The 17,633-nt window shown below is 39.9% G+C and overlaps 1 protein-coding gene across 3 annotated transcripts in view; it reads left to right on the forward strand.

Annotated features, from left to right (window-relative positions):
- The window catches only part of ECI2 (enoyl-CoA delta isomerase 2), a 46,249-nt gene that overhangs the window by 26,013 nt on the left and 2,603 nt on the right, over window positions 1-17,633 (forward strand). For all 3 annotated transcript variants that reach the window (XM_054018014.1, XM_054018013.1, XM_054018015.1), the window contains 6 exons: window positions 298-396; window positions 7,995-8,180; window positions 8,914-8,983; window positions 12,309-12,411; window positions 14,373-14,493; window positions 17,388-17,477. In XM_054018014.1, coding sequence (XP_053873989.1) covers window positions 298-396; window positions 7,995-8,180; window positions 8,914-8,983; window positions 12,309-12,411; window positions 14,373-14,493; window positions 17,388-17,477 — 669 coding nt within the window. The remainder of the gene's footprint in view (window positions 1-297; window positions 397-7,994; window positions 8,181-8,913; window positions 8,984-12,308; window positions 12,412-14,372; window positions 14,494-17,387; window positions 17,478-17,633) is intronic.

Raw genomic sequence — 17,633 nt, forward strand, 5'->3', positions numbered from 1 at the left:
CACCTTTTAAAAACATGTTGTTTTTTTAATTTAATTAAAATGGTTGGAGTGTCTGTACAATATTGAGATTGGGTTCCTGAGAAGTTGCATGCTTATCTTAAATACTTAAAAGACTTAATAGAGACATAGTGATTTTACAGTACTCCTTTCTTTGGAGCATACTCGTTTGTTTTCAGAGCTTCTGTGCCATGATCATGTAATGATTGATAGTGGTTGTGTTCTTTGCCCCCAGCCTACTGGTTGAGAAATTTGAACTTACTTGAAAGCTTACATGAGTTTATTCCATCCTTTATACAGGCTACCGAGGGTCCCTGCAGTTCTCCGAAGCCTGGTATGCTTGACTTTGTCAAGAAGGCCAAATGGGATGCATGGAGTTCACTTGGCAGTTTGTCTAAGGTGAATATAGCACTGCTTTCAATTCATCACATCATTTACCAACCAGATATTTGATACTGATTAGTGAAGGGTTAATGTGTTATTGCGTGTTAGTTGAAAGTCTGTTTCAGACATCAGCATATTCTGCACTGTCTTACAAACTTCTAAAATATTTTGGTTTTATATTTTTGCTTTGTAAACTTGGTGTAAAGTGTTACCAACAGTTGATGGAAATGTTTGTCTACAAGAGTTTTTTAGGTGTAATTACTTATTCAAGGAAGGTTTGTTTGCTTGCTTTTAAAAGTGCCATTCTAATTGTTGTTTTTTTTAAAGAAATGCTAAAATGTAAAAAATGAAATGGGCTTTATAGCACTTTTCATTGCCCTACAGATTAAGCCCCTGACTGTGTGTATGTGCGGGAGAACAAGGGTGTCTGCCTCCCTGTGTCTCTCTTAGTTGTTGAATAGATATAAAAAAAGAGAGAGAGAGAGCGCACATGCGCTTCTGGTATTCCAGGAAGAGATAAAAAGCCTTAGTTCTATAGAATATTCTATCAGCTGATCAAGGACAGAAAATGACTTGTTCCAAATGCTAGTCTTACCCAGGCCTCCTGGCTAACGTATATGTGGATGAATTGGGTGTTGTCATAAGGAAGTTAAAGGCGAGGATCCTTAGACTAATGTCTAATTTGGTTTTAGCTGATAAACAACACTACCCCAGCAACAAATTTGTGCCTACTTTGTGGACTTTACAAGTGGAATTAAGCTAGTTTCTATCTCTTTCTTTACAAGAGGAAGAAATCTTCCATTGGGAATGCTCATTTCATGGATGTTGGTAACTTGTCACATGAAATAGGGAACTTATCAGCTAAAAGACTGTGAAAAGTGACTCTAAATAACAGCCTAGTTGTATCCCATTTTTATTCTGTCTCAATAGAATACTTTTTGATATGGAATCTTAGTTTATAAATTAAAATATGGTTCTTCTAACTGTAAGCCTTGCAAACTAATGCAGGTAGATTACCAGAGCCCTAGGATGAGTTTGCAAAGCTGATAGAACTATATATTTTTATTTTTAAACTAAGCACACTTTTATATATGAAATCTATTGAGAGAGAATAAAAATGTTTCCTGCTATGCCATTTTAGAGTCACTTTTCAGAGTAAAACTGTACTTTTAAGAGCCAAATATCTTCTCCCTAAGTCGTGTCAGTTGGCAAAATTTGGACTTTCCTGAAACAACTTCTGCTAGTTCTAATGGACAAACTGCTGCATCAGAAAAAAATTTTCTTCACTTAGCTTAGCAATAATATAGCTAACATCGCTTAACTAATCATTGTCAGAGGGGTAATGATTTCTTTTTTTTTCATATTGATTATGCTGTGGTAGCTCTATATTATTGCTATTTCTCATGTTCTGATTCTCATATCATAAATTGTTGATCAGTCTTCACTGATGCACTATTTTTTTTAAAAGTACTTACAGTTAATAAGCAATGTTTACAGACTGCAGTACTTCAGAATAGTAATCATACATAGTGATGTTCACAGCGCGAGAAAGTAATGGCTCTTCGTGCATTGTCTGAGTGGGGTAGCTGCATCAATACACTGAAGGCTGAGCTGCCTTGTACAAACTATAGTTAGGACTTTGCACTATGCTGCCATAGGCCTGACTGCTTCTTCCTAGCCACATTAATGTATTTAGCAGATCCAGTTCCTGATTGTGAAACTGGCCAGCTCAATAGCAGAAATGCCAGCCCTCCCTTATTTTCCATAATCTCCTGATTTTTACGTGTATTTATAAATTCAGGCCTCAAATCTATGACTTTTGTGTCACTTGCAACCGTTCAAGTCCAACAAATGCAGCAAATAGTGTGGTGGCCATGGGGGTCATTCTTCTCCCCCGTGGCACATGCGCAGACTGCACGGTGAGGGTCTGATAGAAAGGAAGCCCCAGCAATTTTGAATGGGGTTTGTGGCGCTGGTTGTAGAACCCATGCTACAAGATGTGTGGCGTGCTCTAACTGCCCCATGTAGACCCTGCTGGACTATATTAACGTGCTCTAGATAACTTTTTAGAGCATGCCAGCTGGTCCCGGTTTCTCAGTGTGGAGGGGGGAGAGGCCCTAGCTATGCAAAGGGGGAACTCGATACACATGTGCAGGCCTCTCAGGTGACCTCCTTATGAAAATTCTGGTTGCACCTCTAGTGAAAGGAGTGCCGTGGGAGCAAGCAGGCATGACTTCTTTTTTGCTACACTCCATTTGCCCCAGAGTTCACTAGCAGCCATTGTTGATAAAAATGGCTGATGTGGGTGATAAAAATGAGACAAATATGCCAGAAAAGCCCTAAGTGAAATGGTTTCCGAAGTTCAAAATGGACTATACAACCAAATTTGAAGTGATTAAGCTATTGAGAGAGAGTGGAAAATTGGGTGTACTGTCAACTATGTCACATGGACATATCCATCATGCATGGCTGTTGTAAAAATGTGAAAATTTGCATTGTGCGAAAAAGCATGTTGAGACAGCAAAAACACCAGCCAGCAGCATGCAGATAAAGCAATTCTTTACGGCAGACATCAACAAGAATGTGATCTGTGCTGAAGTGTTAGTAACGGGCTTCATCGCTGAGCATAATTTGCCAGTTGTGGTGAGCAGTCATGTCTCAAAGCTGCTGAAAACTGCTTTTCCTGATTTGGAAATCACCAGGAGATACGCATGTATTCGCACAAAGACAGCCATTATCAAAGAGATCATCTTCTGAATTCAGATATGGATGCCAGGAAAATCCCATGGTAAAACCGCTTGGCTTTTGATGTGACAGTGCTTCTGTCATGATGGGCGAGCGCAAGGGTGTTGCAGTGTTTATTCAAGAGAAACATCTCTCTTGTGGGCTGCCCACTTCACCTTGTGCACATCACAGCTGAGAGAAGTGCAATATCTGAGAGAAGTGCAAAATATCATGATTAAGGCTATGTTTTAGTCACAGGTATTTTTAGTAAAAGTCATGGACAGGTCACGGGCAGTAAACAAAAATTCATGGCCCGTAACCTGTCCATGACTTGTACTATATACCCCTGACTGAAACTTGGGCCGGGGGTACTCTGGGGGCTGCTGGTGCTGGGGGGGAGGCGAGTGGAGGCCCACTGGTATGTGGGGGAGGCGAGCGGAGGTCCGCTGGTGCTGGTGGAAGGGCGGGCGGCAGCGCGTGGCCTGGGACCCTGCTGTTGCGGGGGGGGGAGGATAGGGTTGGCGGGGCTGGCAGGCTCCCTACCTGGCTCTGCACAGCTCCCCGGAAGCGGCTGGCATGTCCCTGCAGCACCTAGGAGGAGGGAAGGCCGGGGGGCTCTGCATGCTGCCCCCCCCCCATAAGCGCTAGCTCCGCAACTCCCATTGGCTGGGAACTGCAGCCCTGCACTCAATCTCCTACCCCAGCCCTGAGCCCCTTCCCACACTCAAAGTGCTGCTGCTGCTGCTGGCCCAGGGACTGCCCGAGTGCTGGGGCAGCCCTGGAGCCAGCTGCTGCAAATGTCATGGAGGCCACAGAAAGTCACGGAATCCATGACCTCCATGACAGACACACAGCCTTACTCATGGTGAGCTCCTAATTGACATCTTCTGTTATTTCAACAACAGCACGAAATGTCCCCAGGAGTTAATCTTGTGTCAAGCTGTGCAGTGTGGAAGTCTGTAAGATATTGAAGCATGTGAGCATGCACTGGCTGTTGCTTGGCCTATATCTGACCCAGCTCATCCAGCAGTAGAACCATTGGCCATGTTTTCTGGGCTGAAGCAGCAACATTGGAAGGAGTTCATTCATGCAGCACCAAGCCCAAATCTGCAGCTATCAGTCTGCACACTCCTCCTTTGCAGCAACATAAAACCACCCCGGGTGCCGATAAGATTCATGCTAAGGTGACAAGGCACGAAGACCAGGCCATAAGAGACAAACTAGTGCAAATCAAGATGGGCCAGGCAGAGCACAAATCAGCAACAACCAAAACTGAACCAGGCATAGCAGCAGCCACCAATCAGTTATCAATGGCAAAACTGGACATCACAGCAGCAGCACTACTATAGTTAAGGTTGCATCATAGTTTCTGATTAAAGGTCAACCTTTCTAAGGCCTTTAAAATTGACATACGTATTTGGATTTCTTTTATATTTGATGTTTATCAGGAGAGTGCCTGGATAGGGTTAATGACCCAATTTTTGGGTCGTTTCAGCTAGAGGTTACAGAGAGAGAGAAGCCCCCTCTCCCCAGAACTAGCCATTTTTCAAAAAGTTTCTAGATGGGCTTTTTTGTGTGGTGCTAGAGAACAAACTACTGATGTGATATGGGTCAAAATAGTCTTAATCTGTCAAGTTTTACCCAAGGTAGTGCATGGTATTTAAGAAAATGTAAATTTTTTTTAGTGTGCATATTCCAGTACAGAAAAATGGCAAGAGTTTCCTTTTCCCACCATTTTATATGCTTTAAAGCTCAACTCTTTTAAGTGTTCTAAAATCTGAACAGTTACTTGCATTGCATTGAAATTTGATGTGCCTCAGGGGGGCGTTAGTGGTCCAACCATGGGGTCATTTAACTAAAAGGTTCCCAAGTTACAACCCCCCCCCAAAAAAAACCCAGTTTCCTTCTGCTGGCTTGTACTGCTAAACTGAGCCCTGCTCTACACTACAGTTTGTCCTCACAAGGCAGCTTATGTTGACCTAACTCTGTAAGTGTCTACACTAATATTTAGCTCCTGCCAACGTAATTCACTAACTACATCGACTTAATAACTCTACCTCCATGAGAGATGCAGAGTCAGTGTCAATGTAGTTAGGTCGGCACAGTGTCAGTGTACGTGCTGCGTTGCTTACATTGACTGTTGCTGGCTTTCAAAAGCCATCCCACAATGCCCCACACTGACAGTTCAGTTGGTGAAGTACTCCTGGCGAAAAAGCATACCGCTGACATGAGCAAAGTGTAGACACACACAAGCAATGTAATTACTGCATGGCTGTAGGCTGACATAAGTTAGGTCAACTTAATTTTTGTAGTGTAGATGTGCCCTGAGCGATACTAATGACTAGATGAATCACAGACCTCATTGGGCTTGATGGCTGTGAACATCCTTCAGTTAACATAACTAAGGATAGGTAGGGGTGTGTGATTAACTTAAAACAAAAGGATTATGACGGAGTGGCTGGAGGCTGCTACAATTTGTGACTCCTGGGTGGCAATTTTATTTTGGGGGAATGTAATCAGTCTTTGTGGGGGAAAATTAAATGTGTGAATGTTTCCTGGGAAGAGATGGACATTAGGAGGGTGGTGGAATAAAGGGAGAGGGGTTTTGGGGTGTAGCGTGGGAGGTGGATAAATGGGGATGGTTTGTAGGGGAGGGGAGAGACCTTGGGAGTTAGGGAAAATGGAGGAGGAGGACCCTTTTCCCCCCTTGTCTACCTTTTAATAGTGTTAGATGGAATCTTGAGGGTGAGAGTGAATGGGTTGCAAGAGGAGGTGAAGAGCTTGTACATTGCAGCGCCTTTGGGGTTGGCAAAGTAAAAGTATATGTGTTAATGGGGCGAACTGGGGCATTGCTGAAAGAGGGCAAAGTTAAGGTGGTGTGTGCAACCTTAACTCAGCATTTCCTGGTTTTCAGACTTTGAATTTTGCTTAACTCAATATTCTGAAAGGGGACAACATACCGCCAACCTATGTTAATATCATATATTAATATACTTTTTTGCCATTGATTAGACTTAAGAGCCAAGTTTTCAACAGAGTAGCCTTTCTTTTTTGGCCACAATTTGTGCTTGCAAAATGTGCTCCTACGGTTTATTTACCTAATTGCAGCCACAAGAGAGGTAGTTAAGATGCAAGTACTAAGATTTGTGACAGCAATTCATTTATAGGCTTAAAAATGTAGGTTCAAAACTTTTCAATTTAATGTATCCTGCCCAAAAGGGAGGCTGGGCTTTTACAATCTTTTAAAAATTGGCCCCAAATTACATATAATTGAATTTATAAAGAACATGTTGGATAATTATTCTTTCCTGAGAAATCCAAGTTCAGTGGTGATGTTTTCATAGCTCTCTGTGAGATCAAATGACTAAATCAATGTAAAGAATGCAACTCCTTGCTCTTTGGGTGCTAATACTGTGATCAGCAATTACAGGGGAAAACAAAAAACTTTAACCTTGGGTTTGGGGGCATGAAGATGAGGTAAACCAGTGTATGCAAAATTAGAACTGAACTGAAACCATTTTGGAACTCATTGGTTTAAATTTCCCTCCCTCAATTTTTCCTGTGTTTCCACACTTACTGGTTTCTGCCAGAAACATAGAGGGTCTGTCATGAGATTACAGTACAATTTCTAGATCAAGAAGCCTTTCAATAAGCATCCAGAAATTTTAGTACTTCTGTGAATTGAAACTTTTGAGCTCCACCTATCATTAGGAAGAAGTTTTCCAAATCACTTGGAAGTGGGAGGTGAAAAGGGAAGAGAGAAGGTGGTTTTTTTGTTTGTTTTGTTTTTGAGCTAGCTGACCAGTCTTATGCCCTGATCATTGTTATTGGTAAATCTTTCTGTTTGGAAGGTTACCACTTGTAATTAAATGTTTATTCTCAAGACACCTGTTAGAGTGAGAGAAGAGCAAGTCTGGGTCGTTCTTGCACCCTAGAATGAACAGACTATTATCTCTCCATAAAAGAACTCGAATTACCAAGTGTAAAGATTTGAGATATCAGATTTTACATATGGATGTTTTAAAAAAAAAAAAAAAAAAAAAAAAATATCTGTTGGGCAATCTTATCAAAATAAAAAACTAATGCATATAGAAAAGCAGTTCTCTGATGAAACTATAAGCTACAAAATGTGTGGATGGGTGTTTGTAGATGGTTGTTTTAAAATGGGCTCTCGACACCCTGTAGAATGAGCTGAACAACTCCTATTACTAGAGAATAATCCATTCTTGAAGTTCAGATATAGAGAAATGGAGATTCTCTAGCAGTTATGCTAATATTCAAAGGCAGCATTTCATTCAGGATAATAATTTGTGAGACACCCAAGAATTTAACACTTATTAATCTTTACACTGTTAACAGATTGTTTTTTATGTTTCAGCTAAATATTTAGTTTTCTTTCATGTCTGTAGCTTACTGTTTAAAATGTGTCTTAGCCTCCTTTTCTGGCATTTTATTTTCCGTTAGTACTTGCATTCTGAAATAAAATTTTTGTTTTGCTGAAGGACTGTCCCAATGTGTGTCTCAGTATAGAATACCTTGAGAGCCCTCTTCTCCCAAATCTGGAAAACCAAGTGACAATCCTTGCCTTTAGCATATTCTACCATAAGGATTTTCAAAACGTATATTTTCCCCCTCAAACTGCTCAACACCATCAAAACCTCTGCCATTGCTCTCATGAGACACAAAACATACAAAGTGTTCATTCAATAAACGTCCTTATTTGCATCTTGGTCACCTTGATGAACATAACTTCCATTTAAACAGATTTTTCTAGTTTGATTTACACTGAGAAGGAAATCCTATTTTCAGTTCATCATTGCACTAAGCAGAGGAGACTGAGCTGGACTCCAGCATTGTTTAATAATATTTTTGGGTTTTCCTCACCACAGGACAATGCCAGACAGAAATATGTTGACCTTGTGTCAAGTTTGGTCTCTTCTGAGTCTTCTAGCCAGGTGAAAGATACTACTCCTGACAGCAAACATGGATATGAAACCCTACAGGTTACCACCACAGACAACATCACTAAGATAATGCTAAACCGCCCTGAGAAGAAAAATGCTATCACCACACAGGTAAAGACATTGACATTAGGGTTAAATATTCTCTTACATCAGGTTAAAAGCCTGGTTTCGCTGACATGTTGTGGTGAAGTTTTATAACAACTTTTTGGAGTGTCTTTCAAATATTGTGGGCCCAATCCTATGAGATGCTGACTTCCTCTACTCCCATTGGCTTCAATGGGAGTCGAAACCTTCAGCACCGAGCAGATGAGACCCACAGTTCGCTATAGTGATGCACGTGGACAAACGCTGAGCAGCTACATTTTTGTGAAGTAACTTCGAAGAATATACTTTGCTAATGCCCAATCATAGCCTAAAGCAGCAGCTGCTCTTCTTCTTGGTATTTGTCTCCTCAGCATAATGCCTTAGTGGTGTGTTTCCAAAAGCAGAGAGCTGACTTTTATTTTCCCTCCAGTTCTGGCGTGTCCTCCATTTCCCTGCTCTTTCAAACAATTTATGTAATTCTTCTGCTGCTATTCATTGTCTCATTTGTTTTCCATTTCAATCTGTTCTTTAGCTTTGAGTTGATGTACAAAAACTAACCACCTTGGTAGCATGAACAGCTTTTTAAGGTTTTGATTTTTTCAAAAGCTCTTAGTGTTGACCTAAATCATACCCTAAATTGAGACTGTAAACTGCAAAAAGACTCTACTGTGGTTAATTTCAAAGATTGTGAAATGGGTTTTCTTTTGTGACATCACTTTTTTTTTTCCTTATGTTCTTTTTTAATCCTTCTTTTACATAGATGTATAGAGAAATTATTCAAGCACTTGAAGAAGCTGCCAAAGATGACTCAGTCATAACTGTAATAACAGGTATCACGTTTCACGGGCTTCTCAACAAAATTTATTTTTCTTTTTTTGAAGAGATGAATTTTACCTTATGCCTAAATATAATGTTGACAGATCACTGGTGCGCTGCCGCCACCAGCAGCACAGAAGTAAGGGTGGTAATGGGGTGCTAGTAAGTCTGCTGTGAAAAGTGATATTTGTATATTTTAGTAAAAGAGCGAAAGGCTGAAGTTTCTTCAGGCTTCCCCCGCCCCCCGAGAACTCCCAGTTTGTGCACCATTGAACTAGATAACCATTAACAGACTAAGGCAGAACTGTGGTGTAAACAAGGAAACTAAAATAAGAACACTTCCTTCCTCTTTTTTCCTAGGGCTGTTGATTAATCGCAGTTAACTCACGCGATTAACTCAAAAAAATTAATCGTGATTTAAAAAATTAAGCGTGATTAATCACAGTTGTAGTCACACTGTTAAACAATAGAATACCAACTGAAATTTATTAAATATTTTGGATGTTTTTGAATGTTTTCCTACATTTTCAAATATATTGATTTCAATTACAACACAGTATACAAAGTAGACAGTGCTCACTTTATATTATTATTTTTATTACAAATATTTGCACTGTAAAAATGGCAAAAGAAATAGTGTTTTTCAATTCACCTCATACAAGTACTATAGTGCAATCTCTTTATGGTGAAAGTGCAACTCACAAATGTAGTTTGTTTTTGTTACATAACTGCATTCAAAAACAAAACAGTGTAAAACTTTAGAGCCTACAAGTCCACTCAGTCCTACTTCTTGTTCAGCCAGTCGCTAGTTTGTTTACATTTATGGGAAATAATGCTGCCCATTCCTATTTACAACATCACCTGAAAGTGAGAACAGGCATTCACATGGCACTTTTGTAGCTGGCATTGCAAGGTATTTAAGTGTCAGATATGCTAAACATTTGTATGCCCCTGCATGCTTCGGCCACCATTCCAGAGGACATGCTTCCATGCTGATGACGCTCCTTAAAAAAATAATGTGTTAATTAAATTTGTGATCGAACTCCTTGGGGGAGAATTGTATGTCCCCTGCTCTGTTTTACCGGCTTTCTGCCATATATTTTATGTTATAGCAATCTCGGATGAGAACCTAGCACATGTTCATTTTAAGAACACTTTCACTGCAGATTTGACAAAACACAAAGAAGGTACCAATGTGAGATTTCTAAAGATAGCTACAGCACTTGACCCAAGGTTTAAGAATGTGAAGTACCGTCCAAAATCTGAGAGGGACGAGGTGTGGAATATGCTTTCAGAAGTCTTAAAAGTGCAACACTCCAATGCGGAAACTACAGAACCCAAACCACCAAAAAAGAAAATCTACCTTCTGCTCAGGGCCTGCTTCTGCTGGTGGCATCTGACTCAGATGATGAAACATGCATCAGTCCGCACTGTTTTGGATGGTTATTGAGCAAAACCTGTTATCAGCATGGATGTGTGTCCTCTGGAATGGTGGTTGAAGCATGAAGGGATATATGAATCTTTAGTCCATCTGGCACATAAATATCTTGCGACGCCGGCTACAACAGTGCCATGCAAATGCCCGTTCTTACTTTCAGGTGGTATTGTAAGCAAGAAGCGGGCAGCATTATCTCCTGCAAACTTGTTTGAGCAATTGGCTGAACAAGAAGTAGGACTGAGTGTACTTACAGGCTCCAAAGTTTTGCATTGTTTAATTTTTGAATGCAGTTATTTTTTGTACATAATTCTACATTTGTAAGTTCAACTTTCATGATAAAGAGATTGCACTACAGTACTTGTATTTGGTGAATTAAAAAATACTATTACTTTTGTTTTATACAGTGGAAATATTTGTAATAAAAAATAAATATTAAGTGAGCACTGTACACTTTGTATTCTGTGTTGTAAATGAAATCAGTATGTTTAAAAATGTAGAAAATATCCAAAACTATTTAAATAAATGGTAGTCTATTATTGTTTAACAGCATGATTAATTGCATGATTAATTTTTTTCCAAAGTGTCTCAGCAGAATCCTTTCAAGATAATGTTAGAAGATTTGCACTTCCTTCCGCCTCTAAATATCCTTCTGAGATGCTAAGTTGTGAAAGATACTGGAAAATATCAATTTTGATATATTTGTACAATTTGCATACTGCATCTCCAGCATGGGGGTGTTGCTCTTGGGGTTTGGTTTTGTTGTTTTTTTTAACCAAACTGTGACTACCACAGAGAATTTATGTATCAACAGAGTAGAAATAACTGTTCTTGATAAGCTAATAGAAAAACGACACTTGTATGTTTTCTAGTGATCAGTTAAAAAATCTTAACTTCTCTTATATGGTCTGTGAGCCCTGAGTGTGTCATGTCCGTCTTTAAAATTTGCTTTTTCAACACACATTCAAGATACTGGGTTTTGTACCAATACTAGTAACTTTGCTCGTACTACCCTTAAAGCAGGCAGAAAGGTAGTTCTTGTTGGCATTTATAGGCCACCCATCACTGTGGAATCTGGGTGGTATTCTCAGAGAACCATAATAAGTGGCGGGGGCTTAAACCTGCAAATACTTATGTACATACCTTTATGCCACTGATTAATTAAAAGGTCTACTTGGGCACAGAGTTATGAATGTGTTTAAGTGTTTACAGGATTGGAGCCTTCAGCCATCATGATAGAATATAGTATGTTCTAGAAACAGGAAAGAATCATCCAGTCAATGTCTTGTAACTTTTAACCACACCCTTCCTGTTTGAAAATTGTGTCCTCAGTAGCCTTGTATTGTAAGATGCTAGCCTTTGTAGTCTTCACTGTAGATTACTGTCTTTTTTTGTTTGTTTGTTTTAAAGGGACACAACATGAAATTTAGGGTTTTGTTTGTTTTTTAGTTAAGTAATTTAGATTCCCCTGCCAGTTTTGAGGGGAGAGGAAAAATCTATAATTGTATTTTCCTATTGGTTTTTAAATGTATTTTCTCTCCTTTGTTGCTGTGTGAAAGACCCATGCAGACAGGGGAAGCTGACTTACTATGCAGTGGAAACAATGTAACTGGCTATTCACAAAGCGTGATCAGATGCAAAAAGTAAACTGAATATTTTTACCCCTAACTTTCATTTTCACTGCTCCTAGGCATTACTGGTAACAATAATAGGTTAAAAATATCAGAACTAATATTTTTAGGTTGAAAATATCCTTTAACAAGGAATTGTTTATGCTTTGAAGCAACTTCTTAATTACTTAACCTAAATGTCTAAAGTTAAGTTTTCTCTTTTAAACATGAGAAGAAAGCTTCAGTTTCTTTTTTTTGCCTATTCAGAATTTTTTGTCTTTATATTGTCTGCAGGAAATGGGGATTATTACTGTAGTGGAAATGATCTGAATAACTTTACCAATATACCAGCCGGTGGAATAGAGAAGATGGCAAAAGATGGTGCCGTATTACTCGAGTAAGAATTTTTTTTATATTGTATGTGCATACACTGCTGTAAAGGGTAGGATATTATTTACTTGACTTAACTCAGGTTTACAGGCTCCACCCAAGAGTAGGGCTGTGTAGTACATACACATAGTAAGAGAGATCTCAAAGAGTTTACAATGTACATAGACAAGAGTGGGAGAAAGGAAGTATTAACCACATTTTACAGATTAGGAAATGAGGCAGGTCTACATTAGAAATCTTTGCCAGTATAGTAATGTCAGTTAGGGATGACTGTGGGATTTTTATTTTTTAAAATGACATTTCTGTACTGGCAAAAGCTCTAGTGTAGATGCAGTTTTACAATATAGCTTATTTTGTTGAGGAGACCAGTAGAAGCTATATCAGCAAGAGCACTCTTTTGCTGATATAAGCTACATCTCTATGAGGAGGGTTTGCTCATGTAGCTATACCAGCAAACTTTTTCTAGTGTAGACTAGGCCTGGAACTGAACACATCTCTTGAGTCCCAGTCTTGTGCCTTCGCTACAAGACCATACTTTTTCTCTATACACTGAATAGTAAAAAATTACAGTTTACAGTCTTAAGGTAGATTGGGAGATAATACAGTGCAGCAAGATGCAGGACAAATATAGGGCACGTATGTGGGATGACACTGTGGCTGGAATATATCTTAGAACAGGCAGAAACTGATATATATTTTAAGCAAAAAGAGGATTAGGAGATCTTTTACCTTCACCATTGCTTCTGTGTGCTTATAAATTTGAGACGGAAACAGGGCCAGCTCCAGGGTTTTTGCTGCCCCAAGTGGCGGGGGGGGGGAAAGCCGCGATCGGCGGCAGCTCCACCACGCCGCTTTCTTCTTCAGCGGCAATTCAGCGGCAGGTCCTTCCCTCCGAGAGGAACCGAGGGACCCGCCGCTGGATTGCGGCCGAAAAGCCCGACGTGCTGCCCCTTCCCCTTGGCCGCCCAAGCACCTGCTTGCTGAGCTGGTGCCTGGAGCCGGCCCCGGACGGAAACTTGGGAAATACTCTTGCTTTGGATTCCTGACTGAAGCATCAGATACTACAGTAATGCACACTAGAAAACCCTAAAGTAGGTAGGTACCTGCTGCTTTCTATCCAATATTTAAAGATAAACTGCAAGTGAAGGGCTGCAGGACTGTGTCCTCACTTAGGCAAGTGGCCTGTGGACCTCAGTTTCCCCCCCCCCAAGACATAACAAGACCCAGATCTATTTTGTAAACTTCTTTTACCTCAGTATGTGGTAAATGGCCCCCCATTAATCATGCTAAGTAGGGGATTCAGCACAATACCTAAAATTTCACCTGTTTGTTTTTTCTTTCAAGTTCTGTTGGGCCTTCTCCCTCTTACTCTTGTGGTGCCCTTGTATTCATTATGCTGCTGATACCCCAAAACGAACATGTGTTGTACCCTTCAGGATATAAAATAATTGTGTAGAATATAATAGAACACCCTTACATGACCCTGTATCGACAAGTGGAAGTGAGGCTCCTGGAGCATGCTGGGTCATCATGGCAGAATAGAAGCTAAACAGCTGAAGAAGGGATGAATATCTCAAGAATGGAAATGGGGTGTATGGGGAGAAATGTGAGTTATTAAACGATGTGCTTCCTGTCCGTCTTAGCTTGTCTATTACCTGTTTTTTGTCTATTACCTGTTTCTGAAGGGAATGGATTGCATTTTCATTATTTGATTTGCAGTTCACCTTTTAATAAACTAGCACTGAACATGTCCTGTGAATCCTAGCTGGAGAGGCAGTGTAGGTATTTAACATAGATTTTGTGTTCTTTGTTAATGGACATTGGGAAAGATGGAAACCATACATTTCATAGTACAGCATTACACAAACATAGACTATGTAAATAGTTTTAAGTTTTTTGCAAAAGACTGGTCTTCCCCACCAAAAGTTAATGTGTCATCCTGACAAATTCTGCTCTTCCCCTCTCCAGGAACTTTGTCAAGCATTTTATTGATTTCCCTAAGCCATTGATTGCAGTGGTGAATGGTCCAGCTGTTGGAATCTCTGTAACTCTTCTTGGACTCTTTGACATTGTGTATGCTACCGACAGGGTACGTAAATTGCATGGCTGATTTTCAATCTGTGTTTGTAAATCCCTGTCTACACTAGACATTTGTGGAAATGAAATTTACCAAGGTAAGCTTTGCATCAGTGCAGCCCATCTACAGTAGGGGTTTGCGCTAGTGTAACTAAACTGATGTTCTTACACCCATGATATTTCTCTCATGTAGATATGGCCTGTAATTTGAACACAGCCACCAAGAACAATGAGACTCGATATGAGCTCTATTGAAGAAAAAAGTCATTGCATGTTGGCACAGTAAAGGGTAGATGATGTGAAATTATGCTTCTAATGAGTTTGTTAACAATTAGACTATTTTTAACCCACTATAACCAATGCCATTAGAGAATCGGAATACAATAAACTAACTTTACCAAATGTATAATTTAAAACCTCATGACAGCTTTTCTTTAGTCAGATCAGAGATGGCTGAGATTACCAAATTTACTATACAAAGAGCTATGCTAAAGCTTGACATAAAATCCAAATACATATGCAATATAGATTGTTACTTCACAAAATAGGAAGCATCTGTCATTCATTTGTTGTAAATTATTCGTTACCGCGTCTACAGAATTAATATTGTCTCTGGTCTTGAGGCCCATTTTCTCATTCCTCAAACGAGAGATTATTTCTGTGCTATACCCTTAAACATCTTGTGTGGAATGGAGAATTTTATGGTTTTGTCGGTTTATTTGGGTTACTGTTCTCTGTGCCAAGGAAGCTGTGGCAGCAAACCCTGAATTGCCAGATTCCTTTGCCGAACTTCCCCAACAAAAATCTGGTAAACATTAAATAAAACAAATGATGTATTGTTACCATCTCACATTTGATATTATACAAAAACTGAGTCCTATAATGGTGTTCGAAGCTGTGTCCAAGTTTGGTGTGAGTAGAAGATAAATTTTAAACTGAATGTGATATTCCATGCTAATAAAATGAGAGAGATGTTCACTCAAATTTACATGGCTGGCATATTTATTGACATTATCTAGTGGTACAGAAGGTCCATACTCGGATAGAAAAGAAGTTTTGGAAGAGAAATGAATCCACATCGTATTTGAGGCAAACCTAAGATATAAAAACTCTACGGGTTTTTTTGTTTGTTTGTTTTCTTTTGTTTTGTTTTAAGACAACCTATTACCTCCTGAGCTAAAAAAGTAATTCTTAATGGGTACCAGTCTCAGATTGTTGCTTCAGCATTTATATCAATCAAACTTTTTTCTGCCAATCTGTTGGATAGTAGTTCATCATTCTAAGATTCGATATATTACATGCACAAATTAGTATACAGTACGTCTTTTTTAAATGAAACCTTATTTAATTGTCTCACTGTATAACTGTTTGTAATAGAGTAGAGGTGCCCAGCCTTTTATTACAATGAGGGCGGTATTGGAAACTTGGCAGAAATTTGAGATTCATACTCAATTTGCATGTACATTTATGTTTTTAAAATAGGAGATACTCAGTGAAATCCAGCAGTTCAACTTTTTTTACCCTGGAAATGAGTTTTAACTTGGAGCTAGTTTAGGGTTCTGTGTGACATCACATTGTGCACTTTTGCCATAACGTCTTTATTAAAATGTTCAAGGTTTCAGCTCTGAAGCAAGTGTGTAATAGAATTTAAGTGGGGAGAAAAAAGTCTTACAATGTTTTAAAAAAAAAATGCCATGATCCTTTACAGACAACTTATCTGTATTGCTGTAAATTAAGAACTGGTGTGTTCAGAAGTGATATTTTTGCATGTCTTTATGCTGTTTACACTATTTAACTTCTGGGGGAAATGTATGTAAATATTCTATATGGAAAAGTGCTGCACATATGTATTAGTTAGGGGTGGGTTTTTTTCCGAAAGGCTTTCAGTAGTCAAATTTAGGGTCCAGTCCTGCAAGCACTCTGTGCATAAAATTCACTGCCAGAATTGGGCCCTTTGTAACTCTTGGTTCCTGCCTTGGGTCTCCTGTAAATGAGCTTGTTATACCATTATTGATTCCTTATTAGGTGGTGTCACTTTAGTTCTCCCCTTGCAGAGGTCTGTCTGTGTCTCTCTGAACAAGCTGTGTCTCTGCAGTTCCAGGCAGTCCCCTGTTCTATGTGCCTCTTTCCCAGTGGCTGATGGGGAACCCAGGCCTGCCCTCTACTGCAGGCGGGGGTGCTGGCACAATTTGTATAGTGGGGCTGCTGAGAGCCATTGAACCAACCTATAAACCCTGTATGTAATGGAAACCACTTCAAGCCAGGGGTTGCGTTAGCACCCCTAGTTCCAGCACCTATGACTCCAGGTGCCAGCCCAGGGACCCTGTGCTCTGCACTATGATCTACTTGCTCCCAGCCCTGGTTACTACTTCCCTAGGCTCTGTCCTACTCCCTCATTCTATCCTCTGGTACCTCTGGGTTTGCCCCCATCTAAGCTTCCTCTTCTCCCTATGACTGCTTCCCCCTTTGGCTTCTTGCTGGAATCTGGAATCTGACAAGCCTCCCTTCTGTCAGAAAGTGATGGATTACACGCAATTTCCCCTTGTCCCTCTCCCCCTTCTGTTCTCAGCTTCTTAGCTTTATAAGTGCCCCCACCTGTTCCTGCCCAGGTGAGCTTCATCCTTAATTAAGCTTTATTGATCCCTAGTTTCCCTTTAGGTGCAGCCTATGTGTTTAGTTGGCCCATCTAACCTACCTTTAACCCCTTCAGGATTGGTGTGGGTGAACACCCATGTTACTAAACTGTTTTAAAGCCTGTAAAAGTAATGGATCAAATTAATCTCTGGTGCAACTCCATTGTAGTCAAGACTTTAACATAAAAACTAGACTCTAGTATTTTTCTTCTATTTAAAATGACAAATTTAATGTTTGATTCCTCACTTTAAAGTTGGATTTACTCTTTAATAGGCCACGTTTCACACCCCATTTAGTGAACTCGGCCAGAGTCCAGAAGGATGTTCTTCTTACATGTTTCCAAAGATAATGGGCTTATCCAAGGTAAGAGAACACAAGTCTGTACTTTAACTCAGTGCTTTCTACCTAGGTTAACTGAACTCCAGTTTTCCTCAGTAGTGCCATCCAGCTACATGAGTGAGAAGGGTGACTGTGGGAGGGTCGTGTAAATGGAGCCCACTCCCATTGTGCTTTGCACTT

This window comes from Malaclemys terrapin, chromosome 2 (genome assembly GCF_027887155.1).
Source record: "Malaclemys terrapin pileata isolate rMalTer1 chromosome 2, rMalTer1.hap1, whole genome shotgun sequence".
In the NCBI taxonomy this organism is placed as follows: domain Eukaryota; kingdom Metazoa; phylum Chordata; order Testudines; family Emydidae; genus Malaclemys; species Malaclemys terrapin.